At 43.2% G+C, this 16,271-nt stretch overlaps 1 protein-coding gene across 32 annotated transcripts in view; it reads left to right on the top strand.

The window, feature by feature from the left end:
• Window positions 1-10,315, top strand: part of LOC124068394 (protocadherin gamma-C5-like) — a 211,186-nt gene extending 200,871 nt beyond the window's left edge. For 15 of the 32 annotated variants that reach the window (XM_046406646.1, XM_046406647.1, XM_046406642.1 and 12 more), the window contains exons 2-4: window positions 2,771-2,829; window positions 6,410-6,507; window positions 8,116-10,315. In XM_046406646.1, the coding sequence (XP_046262602.1) occupies window positions 2,771-2,829; window positions 6,410-6,507; window positions 8,116-8,399 (441 nt within the window). In that variant the 3' untranslated portion in view covers window positions 8,400-10,315. Of the gene's footprint in view, window positions 1-2,770; window positions 2,830-3,934; window positions 3,989-6,409; window positions 6,508-8,115 lie in introns of all 32 variants that reach the window. The other 17 variants (XM_046406636.1, XM_046406637.1, XM_046406632.1 and 14 more) reach the window with 3 other exon arrangements.
• Window positions 10,316-16,271: the final 5,956 nt, after the last annotated feature.

Genomic DNA, 16,271 nt, shown 5'->3' with positions numbered 1-16,271 from the left:
CAGTACTCGTTTGTATGTGTAATAGGAAAGTAGTAAGTATTTGTGCTGTGTATTTTTCCACCTGGTCTCAGAGACAGAGAAGGGATGAGATTGTATCGATTTCCTTTTGTACACCTGGATGAGCCTTTGCGTATAACGATAAATATTCATATGCTCTCAAGTATGCTGAATGAAGTCCTGATGTCTCCATGAGTGATCAGTCCAGCTTATCCTGGATGAATCCAGTGCTCACATAATAACTATTTGTCTCATTTCTTAAGATGACAGTTTTTCAACTGACAGACATCGTGTTGCAGTAGCTCAGTGAAGTTGTAATTCACCTGGCGAGGCCTCAAAGCTCTTTGGCTCAGTTCACAGAGGCGAGCAGTCTGACAGTGTTCAAAGCTTCCATACCGATATGAAAGTCTTTCTGTTGGATGAGAATTCAGGCTCACAGAACTGTAATCCCTGCTTTTCTCTCCAACTAGTCTCCTGAGTATATTCAGCTATTTGACCTTCTTTCTCTAGTTTGTGCCTTTAAATTTAACTTGCACTCTATATGAAGCGATCACTTCAGAGAATATGTAACAAAGAAAAGCAAGCACATCTAAAGATGCTCAGATAATTGGAGCTAAAGTAAATTAGATTTTGTTCTCTGACTGCATGCCATTAAACCTGACTTTACTGTTCTACTGTTACTGTGGTTAGACAACTGTTGTTGTCTAAACCACCTTGTGTTGAGAACTCAGTTTGCCAGTTTATAAAGTCCCTCAGGTTGGCTCTCTTCGTGGCCAGATTAGCATTGTATTCTTATGGATCTTTTCTGACTGCTTGCGATGTGTGATGAAGCATACCGGATGACAGTACATGAGGTGTTTATCTTCAGCTAGCAGTGCAGCCCAGTGTGTTACCCTTTATTCCACTTGCCCGCAGTGGGATCTGACCTTGGAAATGACAAGCGTGTGTCTGTGAGTGTTTGTGCAGTGAGAACACAGTCACACAGCTGGAATGCTGAGCCTCTCTGTGAATGTTTGCCTGCACTCGGTGCTGATCTTTCTCTCTCCCTACCAAAGCTCAGACAGACTCGTGCCCACGCACATACAGTGTACGTACTCATCCATTTTTGCATAAAGCCAGCTGAAGGAGGATACAAGTCCAGATATGTCCTCCTATCCTCCTCTTCTGGATTAGAAGAGGAGGATACAAGTCCAGATATGCTCTCCTCTTCTAATCCTCATGGCCTATGGTTTTATGTTGTAATAATGACAGCTCTGATCTTCTGGCATTGCAGTTTGTTATGAGGACGTAACCAAGCAGACTTTTCTCCTTGTTATCGGATTCTGTTTTTCTTTTTCCAAGTGTTGAAGACTCACCTAATTGCATCAACTGACCACCACGGTCAAAAAGAGCGTTTTGTCAGCAACAATGAAATTGCATCCGCTGACAGATATTTTCATTCAACTCAACATGTAATATTGGACTGTTCAATACTTCAGATACTCCAATACTCAATCACTTTGTTATCATTCGCATCTTCTCACGCACTATGTAGTGTCCTTCATCGATCCTTAGTAGACCAGACAATATATATCGCTCTCCCTTCTTTTACCTCCCTATTTTACCTCCCTAAGTTCCTGTTGATTTCTCTGTCATTCTCTTTTGATGGAGTGGAAGTCAGTCCGCACAGATACTGAACACTCTACAACATTTCAGTTTTTGTGCATCCAATAGGTTACCAGTGAATTTGCTCCATCTTTACATGTATTGTCACATATAGTCACTGCTTTATCCTGCAGTACCTGCTGTTTTTGTGCAGGTATGTTTCCAGGGATTTTGTGTTTCTGTTCTTCTGTCCTGCTCTCTTGCTTCATTCCGGCATTCCCTTGGGTAGAACAGCTCTTTTAATAATGCAGCACATCATCCTGTTGGCCTCCCTCTCTGGGGAGCTCTTGTGTCGATTAGGCGGCAGATTCTGGAGCCAAGCCAAGAGGTCTATTCACTGCATCACTGCACAACAAGAGAGCCTGAGCAAGAGGGAAAGAGCTAGAGTGATGGAAAAGACATGGTGGCATGGTCTGTAAGGTAGAGATGGACAAGAGTGCAATGGGCTTGAAGACATTAATGGAGAGTACTAGCAACACACAGTTTGAGGACCACCAGCGTAGTCTTATCGCTATGATGCTTTGGTATCCAAATAACAAACAGCATGCAAGGACTCTCTGCCTTCAGCATCTATTAAAACATTTTTTATATGATTTCTGCCCATAAAACAGTTCTGTTGGCATAAGCTAGAGACATGGAAGAGTGTCATAGTTTTGTTTTGCCTGATCTATAAAATCCTGTATTTTAGACCGTTTGTGTGGCCAGTCAGTGAGAAAAACTCTTTCAGCTGCAAGGCCTATGGGCATCTGAGTCTTCTTCCTGACTGCACTTACTGCTGATTGCTCACTTCCATGATCATGTAGTTCTCTTTTTGATATTATCTGATTCTTGTTTTTAGTGTTGCATTTTCAGAAGCAACACCACAGATTGTGTGTGTGTGTGTGTGTATGTGTGTGTGTGCGCGTGTGCACTGCACAGCTTTTGGACCAGCGTGAGCATACAGATATCTGTTGTCATATCTATAACCTTTTGTTGAGTGTCACTGAAAGGCTGAAAAGGCTTTTAAAATCACTGGCAGATACACAGACACAAAGCAATAACTTCAGATACCAAAGTTACACCTCGGACACACATCGCTGTTGTTCCGTGAAACATACAATTCATGTTTCATCTTCTGTTCTCTTCACAGCAAAAGCCTCCCAACAATGACTGGCGCTTCACACAGGGACAGAGACCCGGACCTAGCGGGTGAGTAAAGGAAGACACACCCACATACACACACACACATAGTGATAAAAATGCCCAGTAATGGGAAAGACATGTTGTGCTACAAAAGGCAAGCTTATTGTAAAGACAGAGGGAGTCATGAAGGATGAGGAATAAAAACAGAGGGGAGTGGTGAATAGTGAATTCTGTAACTGTAAGAACTGGCAGCCCGCAAAGAGCTGATTGCAAAGCACCAATGACATCAAAAACGCAATGCAAACCATCTGAATCGGACTTTTAATTACATTGCAGCCATGATGTAATTCCTGGTTGAATTTTTACTGCAAGATTCTGCTCGGTGAATGTGGAGTGTTGATTTACACTCCTGACTGAGCATCTCTGCCTGGTTCCAGGCTGCTTTATAAAATGGCTGCCGCAGCTTCCACTCCCCCTCCCCCTCCTGTGCCTCTCCTCTCTGCACTCTCTGAGCCTGTGCGCCATCACTCAGTACTACTGATCAGGGACGGTGGCCAGAGCTAGTGGGGGGATGGGACAGTGTATCCTTCTTGCTCTCTCTTCATATTCTGCCGTCTGAGAGAGTCATACTCACTGGTTCTTTGAAATTCAGTTTCTGACACAAGAGACTAGCCTATTAAATGACAATAGATGAATCGTGTTTCTCCATTTCAGCTGTGTTCATCAGGGAGCTTTTGTGTTGATGGTTGATGACTGCTGTTTGCCCATATTATGTGGGCTAAAATGGAGCGCGTGCAGTAACAGTTTTCACAACAACGATTGCACAACACATTCTATGAGTCAAGCTCTCTCCGTGAAACACAGCGGCTGGGGCAGAAAACTCCGCTGAGCCAAGTCAGGAAAATGTCGGACACACACAAACACACGCCACTGTCGTTATACAACCACTGTAACCACTGGAGTACTGGATACTTTGGATCCAGATCATGTTAGTGGTGGAGAAAAAGAAAACTGACTCTCTCCATCTCTGGTATCTTAAATGGACCTGACAGACTCAACATATTTTCCACTGAGACTTATTTCAGCATTTTCCTTTTTCTTACACTGACTCCAGCTTTCAGTCAAAATACACGATGGTTCTTTCAGACTGTGTAACTTGTTGTGTTTTTAGTCCCCACATGCCATACGGTACACACATACGATGGACGCCGAAGAGTGGGACAAGGTACCAATTTAGACGTAGACAATGTATGTTCACTCTCTGTCCTTAGCAGCTGATCGGCGTCCAGTTTTGTCCAGTCACTGTGTGTTGGAAGGGGCATCTGATCACAGATCAGCTGATAAGGGCAGCGATTGGCTTTTCTATTAGGTAGTGCACTGCAGTTGAGTGCTGTGCTGTGTGTAGATGTACCTAACCCATAGCTTCTGTTAGTCTCCCTAAAAGTATGATGGGGTTTGTTGATCGATGTGCATAATAGGCCACAATGCCTGCTGTGGCGTAGAAAGGACTGTGACACTTTTGAGTTTGCGTGCAGTGTTTTGTAGATTTGTTCTGCCTTGTATGTGTGCTATACATATAGTCATTGTAGTCTGAGAGCTCTTGTTTTCTTTCCTTCCAGAAGACCAGCTTACCATACAATGCTGCCTTTGATGTATGTCTGTGATGATTGTAGCTCAACATCACCACATGTGGCTTTTTCATGTGATTTATCCACTGAACGGCTAACAGAAAAAGACAATGCAGACAGCTGTCCTGTGATTGATTTCTTTGAAAGGCCTGAAGCTCCTCAATGGAGTAAATAGCTCTCCACATCAAACTCCTGTGGTCAACATGCAGATGAGACAGATGTCAGTGTGTGTACCATGTGACTGGCTGAATGGGCCTCATTGAAGGTTTGAAGTTAATATCTATCAGGTTCTCTGCAAAACAACAAGGAGAGCCTTCCTTACAGATTAAACATGTCATGTAAGGTTACAGAGGAAAAACTATAGCCCTGTCCAGCCGACAAAGTACATCCCTCTGGAACAGAGTTCACTATCTTACCCACAGGAAGTGATAATCCTGACCACAGGAAGCACCTAACGCGACCACAGGATGTGATAAATACAAGGAGATGCTAATTTAGCACAAATGAAGCGTTTCCTTTTATCTTAACTGATGTAAAGAGGCACAAGATGGCTGCCCTGGCTCCACTGACCGAGCTCTTACCCAGTCTGTTTCCCATTGGCTGCCTGGCACAGGATCTACATGTTTCTCTCCCTTAGTGTATCTCTGGCACTGAACTGAAAACCACTTCAGAGTTTTGGCAGTGAGATCTGGCAACCTGCTCTTAAACAAATCCCTGTTTTTATGTTAGAATTCCTTTTCACTTTTTCCCTCGTTGTGTCCTTTACTTTCTCTTAAGTCCCTGGAGCAGACCAATTTGGCCAAGAGCTTTTTTTTTTTTAGTTAGTTTTAAATAGAAAAGACTGTTTCTCTTTATCTCCCTAATTTTGAAAACATTATCTGTATACATACAGTCCTGCTTTGCTGATTTATTACTGCAGTATATATTTGTCAGAAAGTAGGACCCAAAACCTCTGTTTCCTTTTATTCCCTGATGTCTCATTTACCGTCCTCTCTGGAGCCGTACACTCAACTAGAACCTTTTACCCCTGTGGGGTAATTATCCTCTACTAAATGCCCTCAGGTGGTTTGTTATGACCAAAAACAAACAGTCAAATAACCACTGTATAGCACACAGACAGATAGGAAATGGAGAGAGGAGCTCAAACCATATTTAGAGCTTTAACTGTGGAGCAACTCTAGAAGCAGCATCCACAATGATCTTATAGACATTTCTGTGACTTCTGCTGGTCTTCTAATAACATTAAGTGGCATTTATACTTTTTTCCCAACACAGTTTCCCAGCAGCGTGAAGATAACATGCTGCAGTACTGTTAAAAATCCTAATATGAATGTTTAGTAACACTGTGGGATTAAAGCACTGTGACCCAGTTGTCAGTTGTAGGGCTTGTGTTGGTGTATCGCAAGTGTGAGCATGTAAATAAGTAGGTGAGCGTAATAGATCCCAGGTCTGCTTTCTCCTCCGTTGCTCCCACGTATAAATTGCAGACTTTAAGTAAACAAGCCTTTGAAGTTGCAGTTTGCCCAGATGGAAATGTTCAGTGCTCGCTGAGCGCTGCGTGTGTGACTATGCAGACAGCTATTTCCTTTAAAGGTGGGATCATTAAATATTTAATTAGATTTACTAGATGGCACAGTGCTCATGGTCATATCGGAGAGAGGCTGAATGTTGGTGTGGTTTGTGTGTGAATGCGTGAACACGCTTGCTACTGTGTGCAGACACATTTTGCTCATGCCTTAACAAGAGTGTGTTTAAGAGTGCGCCTCTGTTTGCGACACACCCTGTTTTGTAAACTATACATCCTACTTGTTATCTTTGCTGAGGTATCCTCAGGCTGTGTATTTTGCCGTCAGTTGCTTTGCCTTCACATCATATACCACCAACTGTCAAACACATACACATACACATACACATACACATACACATACACACATACACATACACATACACACACATACACACTGGAGAAGATGAACCACCAGTTTCTTACAGTTGTTCTTTACTCTCTTCCACCTCAGAGCAACTGGAGGACCTGAGGTTGCCATGGGAACTGGCCCCTGGCCCCAGCCTCCAACTGAGGCTGAGCAGCTCCAGGCCCTGATGGCTGCAGCTAACGGTGAGTGTACCTTCCTGTACCTTCCCATCTTCCTCCTCTTTTCCATCGATCCATCTTCTTGAGTGTGTGCGTGGGCAGGGGCAGTTTGTTTAAGTTAAGGCAGCCAGCCACACTCGTTCATTGATAAAGTTCTCTGTGGCCACACTGATATTTACATGTAGTGGTTGTGTGCTAGTAAGAATCCAAAGGAAGTCTCAGATGTTATACAGACAGTTGACATAGCTACCTGCAGTTCCTCAGATAAAACTGTACACGGTGTGTTGAATTGAATAACATGACAGAAGTGCGTGTTTCCACTGTACACACAGATCACATGCACAGTGTTTTATCATCAGCAGAAGGCTGTATAGAGCTACATAAACTGTTATGTAATATACAACATGTGAGCTCATCCATAACCAAAGATTCCCATATTTCACAACATGTACTGCTATATTTCTTTGTTCCTGCGGTGGCTGCCTAACCAGCCCCGAGAGGACACACACATGCAGTGATCAGGCTGTTTTTGTACAAGCCTTGGAAAAATACACATAAAACCGGCTCTGAATGCAGACTGAACAACAAAATGTCAAATACCAAATGCTGACAGGACAAACTTGACAACATTTATTGCCAAATAGCCTTAAGTCATTGTTTCCACTGTTTTTTTTAACCACTGACACATCACACGTCCCTTCCTCCACACACACTCCCACCCTCCCCCACCTTGCACACTGCAACGGAGGTGGTGTGAAATTTTTCCATCGGAGTTAATAGAGAGACGGGGAGGTGGAATGGCTCTGTCCTCGGCTTAGTGGTAACTCGCATGTCAGCAAAAAGTTAGATAAAATGAACAGTTGGTGACATCGGGAAGGAAAGAACAAACCGTGTATGTAATAAATACTGAAGGTCGTCTCTCCTCTATACTTACTGTCACCGTGATGGTGAGTGCAGTGCAGGAGCAGTCAGATAATAAAGCTCTGTGCAAGAGCATGAAGAGTATTAAAAAAATATTTATTTACATTATTTCCCTCACTGCTTCGGCTCTTTGGATATCAGTGCAGTTAGCATGACAGTTGACAAGTGCATGTGTGTGTTTATATAGGCTGAGTGGAACTACAGGATGGGGGAGGGAACCTTTGTGTCTCTGGCTCTGCAATGCAGGGGCTGTTGGAGAATTATGAGCTGAGCAGCTACGTCATGTGCGCGTACACGCTCACTGAGGGCAGGCGTGATAGAAAACCAAAAACACAGAGGAGTATGTCAGGGACAGAGTTTCATCATCCCATCTGCACACAGTCAACCATTTTGTAAAAGAGCTGTTTTTTTTCCCCACTAATGCCCTCGTTTTTTAGCTGCATCACTACAATCTCTTGTTTCTGCCTGAACACACACTTGTTAATGAAAACTAATGTTTACACAGAATATCTCTTCAGTCAAACACATTATCTCTTAGAGGATTTAAACGTAATTGGCTTAATCTCTTTTTGTGGCCTATTATCATTTGGCTATTTTTAATATAACACTGTCATACTAAAACTGTCAAGTTCTTTCTGTCTAACAAGTTTCATCCCTCTCTCCTCTCCCTCCTCACCCCTTATTCCCCCACTCTGTCTCTCTTCCCCCCAGAAGTGAGCGAGGCTACGGCCACCCTGGGACCAGGAACCATGGGCCTGAGCACCCGCTACAGCCCCCAGTTCACCCTGCAACACGTGCCCGACTATCGCCAAAACGTCTACATCCCCGGCAGCACGGCCACCCTCACCTCCAACCCCCAGCAGCAGCAGGCCACTGCCCAGCAGGCCACCCAGCAGGCGCTGCCCCCACCACAGGCCTCGGCCCAGCCTGAGCCCCCCAAGGCCGCTCAGACCCCTGCCTCCAAGAAGAAGTCCACCAAGAAGGAGAAGAAGTAGAGTCGAAAGGAGAGAGGTGGAGTAATGATGAACCCGGCCTGATCCGATGAGAAATTCAACCCCCTGTACCCTTTCCATTAAGTATCTTACTGCTCCGCTGTCACTCATGCTAGCCACGGTCTAAATAATGACAGCAAATCACTTTTGACCACATGTATGAAGCTGATGGTTCTTTGAAAGAGAGTCTTGAAGAATCTGAATGTGCCGAAGGTTGTTACTGGTGTTGATAATCCATGTTATGCGAAAGGTTGAATATTGCGCATGTAATCTTTGTCGGTGGATAATTTTGGCAGGGTATGGGGGGTTATAGTGATTTGTGATGTTTTTTTGTTTTGGGTTGGTTTTTTTGTTTTATTTTGGCAAAATCAAATGAACTTGGACAAAGAGATTCAGTGTAAGGAACCTTGCTGGGATGACAAGGATATACACAACGATGTATTCAGAGATGAAATGTTAGTGTCTTTCATGTTGGATTTATTGTGCTGTTTCCCTGAGGTGGGAAGTCAGCTAATGTAAAGTAAGCTACCCATTAGGTTCCTGTTTGGGGTCAGCCTTGCAGAGTCTTAAAGCATAAGTCCTGTGGATATAAGGCTGTTGTTTGACAGGTATTACAAACTCTTCTGCATGCTCAAACCTCATATACTAGTTTAGTTGCAAACTATGCATTGCAAAAGCAAAGAGGAGGACATCCTGAATCTGTTATCCTCCCTCCAATCGCAGGTCAATATAATGCACATGTAGCATTTACTTGACACAAAACAAAAATTACTTTTGTAAACATGGATTAAAAATTCCCATTTTAATCTCCTGATATTTTTATGACCTGAGCATGCACCCATAGCGAGGGCTGGCAGAGGGTGGGGTGGCGTGGCGTTGTGTCATGGAGTCACAAGCCTTCTGTCCATGCAGGTGGCATAGCGGCAGGGAGTTGTTTCTTGTATGACAGCTCCAGATGGGCGCAAACATGTCATGCCGCCCTGCACCCTCTACCCTCCCCTCTTCACCCCCAGCTCGTGTCCTTCCCTCATTCACTACCCCAAGTTGAGAGCCAAACAAAGAGAAATGCACTGTTCGTATTCTGATGATGAGATGATGTAGGGGTAGTAATCACTTCAGTCTTTAGGGAAACGTGTAGATGTGGTAAACTTAACAGTCCTTAGGAGTTTCTAGAGACTTTGCAAGCCGCTAGAGTATTTCCCCTCACTATCTATGAAGTGCTGAACACACACACAGTAACATGTTTTTTCTTTGGGAGATACTGATTCAATAGCATAGAGGAACTATTTGTATAAGATATGACGTCTTTACTTTGCCGTCCATCTGTCTGTCAGGCTTCTTAACCAGATACAACTGCATGAGAAAAGGCAGGTTGCAGACTGGGTCAGGGGAAGTGGAGAGGGTGTGGTGAGGGGTACACAGACTGAGGTGGCACCATTACATCGACCGAGGGGGTGGGGAAAACAACCTTGGCTCTACCCACTGAATGTACAGAGGAACCACTGTTGATCCGCCCACCCCTTAAACTTGATCTAATGCACTGACCCAGGTAGAGGTCAACAGAGCCAAGCATAGCTGTCCCTGTTGGTGAGGAGATACCACTGAAGAGCCCTTTGAAATATCCCTCCTCCATTGAAATCAATGGGAAACCTTAACCTCTCTACCGCTCACCTCAGCCCCTCCACTCCCTGGTCCTGTGAGTCTCTTCTCCCACTGTAAATAAACACAAAGTCCCGTCGATGGTATGAGCCAGTTGTTTGTATAGAAGGGACCACGTCCAACATTTTCAAAATCAAAGTCCCTCTCCACAAGGCGTGGCTTACTACTGGAATGTGTTGCATTTTGTTTTTCAAGAAAAATAAGAAAATCACGGTTTAAAAAAAAAAAAAAAAAGAATAAAAATCTGAGATGTTCTTCAACAGTTTGTGTTGCAATGTAGTAACTAAGCACCATGGAAGCCAACTAACTCTTCAGTGTAAATAAATGAATTAAAGATAACTTTAGATAAGTAAACAAAGTGACACACGTAGACTAGTTAACTTGTGATATGTGTTGCGCATATTTTTGTGTTCATTTTCTCTCTACTATCTTTTATCACCCTGTAAAGAAACAAAACAAAAAAAAATATGGAAATGTTTCTATCCTTCTGTAACCTCTTAATGTTCTTTTGCGGTGATTTTATCTTGTGCATTTGTGAAAGAATGCCTCTCATTCTCTTTCTGTCCATATGAACAAATGACTATAAATATTATATATGTGTAAGTCCGTCTGCTGCTGAAATTAATACTGCTCCATCCTGCTGTATTATCTTTCTTATCAAATGCTTAGCCCCCACGCTATATCCCTGTGTTACTCTTATTTTTATGCTAATATTTATATTGCTGTTTTATTTTCTCTTGAACACTGACATTTCAAATAAAAAAAGATTATGAAATCATTAAAAAAAAATTCTCATGTGGTTTCTGTTATGCTATTGTGAGTACAGTTTGATTAACTCCATGCGTCATTTAAGGCTGTAGTGATGTGATTTAAAGATTTTGCTAGCGGCTTCTCGTCGATGCGACCCACATTCAACAGCACTGCAGCACTCCTAATGTTTTTCACGAAGCCTTCCTGTTTCCCTTGTCCATTTCAGGTGTTCTTTGTGGCATATATCAGGGTGTAAAAATATATTTGACTTTAAAACATAATTTCCTATGATGTGTTTAAAACTCACATAGCACCCTTTTTAATTCCTGTACACTTCTCACATGATAAATGAGCTATTACTGTTGATAAAATGATTGACAGGTATGTCCATCAAATCTACTAAATTATGACTTTAATAGATTTATACAACATAATTAAATTTAACGTATTTGCCATTCTAAAAGTCTGCAGCAAGAGCATTGCTTCAGTAAAAATACACTGAGCAGCAAAAAAGGATTTTGTACTAGCAACATGATGTAATATTTGGCATATTTTGGTGCAGTGCCGCACACGAGGCCTGAAATACGCTTCTCATGCAGTTGTTTACTTGCAAACGTGTTGGCCTATTTTATGATTAATTAAATTGTTATCAATTGAGGACCAAAGAGCTGGGAAGGGGGTATTGGTGCAGTTACCCACCCTGGTACCCTCCTGGATGCCTCTGTGGTAAATAAAGCTAATAAAATGCCCAATATTCAAGAGAACATGACAAAGTGCCCTCTAGGCTGCCGTACATCCTAGAAAATTAGTTGGCCTCCATGCGCTTCTTAATGGTTAAATAGTCAGTGGTTCCCTGTCTGATTTTACCACAAAGGTGTAACAATTGTAACATCTGAGTCACATGATAAAATAATTTAAATCTTAACCAGAGTTTGTAATGGTTTCACCGTAAATGCATAATGACTTTCTGCATACTGGTACCTTTTTATTTTATTTTATTTTCAGCCCCTGACCCTCACACAACCTGAGTCTGCCCCTGATGGTTATCACATATTATCAGAAGGTTAAACAAGAAACAGTAGCTCTATATTGCTCTTATTTACCTGACCTTATCTTGAGTGATGTCTTGAATTATTTACTTATGAAAAATAGATGAATGATGGCAAGACAATGAGGAAACTATCAATAGTAGTAAAAGTAAAACCATTCTATTCAAACAGCTCAGAGATCCTGGGGCCACTACTGGGAACATGGTAGACTGCTCAGGCTCTTTGTGCCTTTCACAAGGTCTCGCACAATAACATACGTCCCTATAAATAGCTCATGGGACGTCACCAAGCAAAACAAAAGGAGCAAGCGCTGCTGCAGATGTTGGGGGATGGAAGGAAGGAGCTGAAGTGATGCAGATGATGATGTGAATGCTGTTCATGAATCAGGCATGGCAGCCATTGTAATGCCAGCTAATGCATTTTTTCCATACTGCCTTTGAGATTACATTAGAGCAAAAGCTATAAGACATTAAAGATTGCCTTAAAAGATATTTATGTTCATTAAAAAAATCCACATCTGTCAGTTTTTAATTTGATTTCTTACAAAACATTCCCTTTCTCAGATTTTAACTCACCAGTTCAGTCACACAACCACATTCCCACATCAAACAATGCAGCTTCACATGCCCAAAATGGCCGACTTCTCTTACCCTTCCCCATTGTGTTACGTTGTTGCCACGGCAACTGTCAGCCCCAGCAGCTGGATGCGTCTCTGTGTTCTCCACATCTTCATTACACATATATGCAGAGGCCATTATTGGCTCTGCTCAGGGCCCGCCTGAACTGAATGACCTGCAGGAAGACAAACATATTCAACCATTAGTCAAACCTGGCAACTCTGAGAGGGACATACGCAGGAAACATGGCAGAGTGGAGAACATCCCACACACAGACACAAGTGGATGAGTCAGAGGTAATAACGCACTGGGTTTGTCCCAGTTTGAGTCACTGGAGATCTATAGGCTGACTTCCATTTGAGAGTTATTCTAATTTTGGGTAACAATCAAAGGAAATTTAAGTATTGTTCATATGGGTAAAATACACATGTACTATTACATGCATGTACTATTAGGCTTTACAGTAGCTTTAGAGTTACTTTGTCAGCTGATGTTTGTCATCCTGTGGCTCACAGAGACTCCTGCTGTCCTCACTGTCCCCATGTGTCATCCATTTCCCGGAGGGGAGACCCAACAGAATGGGGAGATTGTTCTTCTATTGCCCCCTTAAGGTTCCTCACCCTATCTCGCTTAATTAAGCGCATTCCTACTGATTATACGCGCAGAGACATATACACAATAGAGTGAAACACACAGTCGCACACGGGCAAAAAAGAAAAACTTCAAACCAGTGATGTATAGCAGAGTTGTCCAAGAAGGGGAAGTCGTAGCACAGTGGAACTTGACAATGGACTGCCTGTGTACAGTAATAACATTAGTCAGGCAGTCTGGACACCAGAGAGAATAACATCACATCATCATCACATCCTGAAACTGACACATGTACATGTCAGCAGGCATGTGGCTGCCCACAGACACACTTAAACACTGTGGTCAGTCAAAACTTCCAAACACATTCACAAACAGAAGTGTGGAAAAACACATTTCTTAAACAGCACGATGATCAAATGTATTCAGTTTTTCTGGACTGAAGCAGAGGGTTTAGCAGAGCTGCATCTTCCCCCTCAGAGTGTGAGCTGCCAGGCAGGTCCGGCAAGAGGAAACGAGGATCTCATTTCACAGCGAGGAGGATCATGTCTGATTCATGAGAGCGAAAAGCAGGACATGATGTAAGTGGCCGCTTGTGGCGGGACAGGAAGTGAGTTTACGCGCCTCTTTTACCTCCCCCACCATTTAGTAGCCCAATGAAAGGAAGGAATCCCCCCCCAAATCCTCCCTCTCTGACTTCCTCTCTTCTTCCTTCCCAGACCCCCCACCCCTCCCTGCAGCTGTCTCTGCAGTGTGGTGGGTCACCACATGTTAGAGGACAGAGCACTGCTCTGTGGAAACACGGCTAGGCTATAAACCAGCTTAATCTGGACTGACGGTGGGATGAAACATATATATTCGCAGTGTCAGAGTCACAGACAGGTTAAGCGTGGCCTAAATCCTAATGACACACTTAGTGGAGATTATGCTTGAAAGTTTCAGAGACATAGAATCAAACAGCAGAGGGTTAATGTGACTTCTCCCCATGCAGAGACAGAGAGAAAGAGACTGTGCTGTTTGTGGATGTTCCTCATGAAAAATTAAAAGGGAGAGAAAGGAATTGGAAACTGTTGGCGCACTCAGCCAGCTCCAAAAATACACCCCAACTCTCCAGCACGACAACAAATGTCAAGTAATAACCACTGAATGGTAGCTGTAATCATCCTCTCTGGGCTTTGCTAAACACAATATATTTACCATATTTCTTTCATGGTTTCCAAAAAGCCTGTTTTCATTTATCATGTCAGCAGAGAGGAATGTGGCCTTCAGACACAGTTAAGTTCAACAGTCTGAAAGAAGAGCAGGAGGCCACTGAGCAGGAGCATTGGAGCACTGGAGCCTGAACGTTGCTAAGGCTAACAGTACCCTGATTTAAAGAGACACAGTAATGTGCTGGCTGCTAGCACGACCAAATCACAGAGATGGAGCTGTAGCAATGTGGAAGAAGAACACAATGCTTCCTTTCAAAGTAGCAAACCCCTTTTTCTCTTCATCTGAAAAGCCCCCTCTCTACTCTTTCTCTCTTTCTATTGCTCTCCCTCTCTCGCCTCGTCTCCTCTGCCAAGAGCTCCCGCGCCTGTTTTCTCAGCTGGGAGGATGGAAATCAGACAGAGGGGAGACAGGGAGACCAGGAATGAAGGGGGAGAAGACGGACTGAACGACAGTGAGAGTTGAATTCGGGGTGACAGTAGAAAGGTTAATTGCCTCATTACAATTTTGCTGCAGCAGGCCGGAGAGGAAGAAGTGTCCAATCACGCTTGCATCGGCTGTCGCTTTACTGCTTTGTTTTACACACTTGACCCTTGTCTTGTAAGCTAGTAACGTCATGCGATCTGCTCACAGAAAATACCAAATGAAGACCACTCCAGTGGACTTAAATTTGGTTTCCAGTCACTCGACAAGATAGAACAATGTGTGTGTTTTGAGAGGATCAAAAGCTTCCATCTGGTGCAATGTGGTTTGAGGGCATTTTCTGCCCCCACCCTGTTGCTCTCTCCAACACACACACACACACACTAACAACCTTTAACCATAACCTCAATTCCTCTTTACAAGCCTTACACCCCATAAGCCCATAACCTCCCCCCATCAGCAGCTACCACACCCCCAACACAGACAGTGCAGAGTATCTAATCCATTTCCTCCACCGCTGGGGTTGTCATGGAAACGCAAAATTCCCCATCTGAGTGACGAGAGAAGGAATGGAGGGAGCAGGGCGCAAGAAGGAAGGCTGAAAATATAATATGTAAGGATTCCAAGAAGGCCAAAAATTCTCTTTCTGCTTTCTTATTTTACAACCGTTTCTTTATCAACAGTGTAATATAGAGTTGTGTGTGTGTGTGGACATATTTGACTCACGTTGTGGGTACATAAATCTGCTTATACTGTGACATTGTGGATAGTCTCCTTCCTTCTGGGAACAAAACACGAATCCCCATATAGTAAATCATTAAATTTTAGGATGGAGACTTGGTTTAAGCTTAGGGTTAGTCAAGTAGTGGTTATGCTTTGGGTAAGTCTCTAGAAGTTAGGTTAACACGACTGTGTGCGTGTGTGTGTGTCGATGCATGTTGGACACTCTGCACATTAAGGATTCTGTACTGCATGAATGGGATTTTGTACGCCTGGGCATTGGGAAGTAAGTCTGTGCTCAGTGTGTGTGTGTTCATGGAGGTCGGACATGCTGTGATTGTGTGGCGCCACGGACATGCAGACACTGACACAGAGGCATGTCGACAGCTCAGTGCGATGGCGACAGGTGTTGCCACGGAAATGGTGCAGCTGCTACATGGATATTTCAGGCTAATAAGCATGCACCATCAAACTCCTCTGTGCTCCCCTCCCCACTTCTCCCTGTTCGCTGAACTGACACACTCCTGCCTGATATTGGAGACTTAAATGCAAACTCTGAGGGAAATCAGTCTTTAACATTATTTCATGTTCACTTAATAAAGGTTGGGATAATGAGGGATCGTTCACCCTCTCTGATATTTATTTCACATTTTGGGAAATACATTTATTTGCTTTTTTCAAAGAGTTGTATGAAAAGGTCAGTATGGAGTCGGGAGCAATTAGCTTAGCTTAGCAAAAGGACTGGAGGCAGGGGGACATAGATATTCTAGCTCTGTTTAAGTCACTTAATTCGTACATAAATTAAGCTGTGGTCTTACAGAGATGTACGTGCTTTAACGGTTTTTCTTGTGAGTGTTTGT

This window comes from Scatophagus argus, chromosome 12 (genome assembly GCF_020382885.2).
Source record: "Scatophagus argus isolate fScaArg1 chromosome 12, fScaArg1.pri, whole genome shotgun sequence".
In the NCBI taxonomy this organism is placed as follows: domain Eukaryota; kingdom Metazoa; phylum Chordata; class Actinopteri; family Scatophagidae; genus Scatophagus; species Scatophagus argus.
Note: the sequence above shows the minus strand (reverse complement) of the source record. Positions and strands in the feature narration are given on the sequence as shown.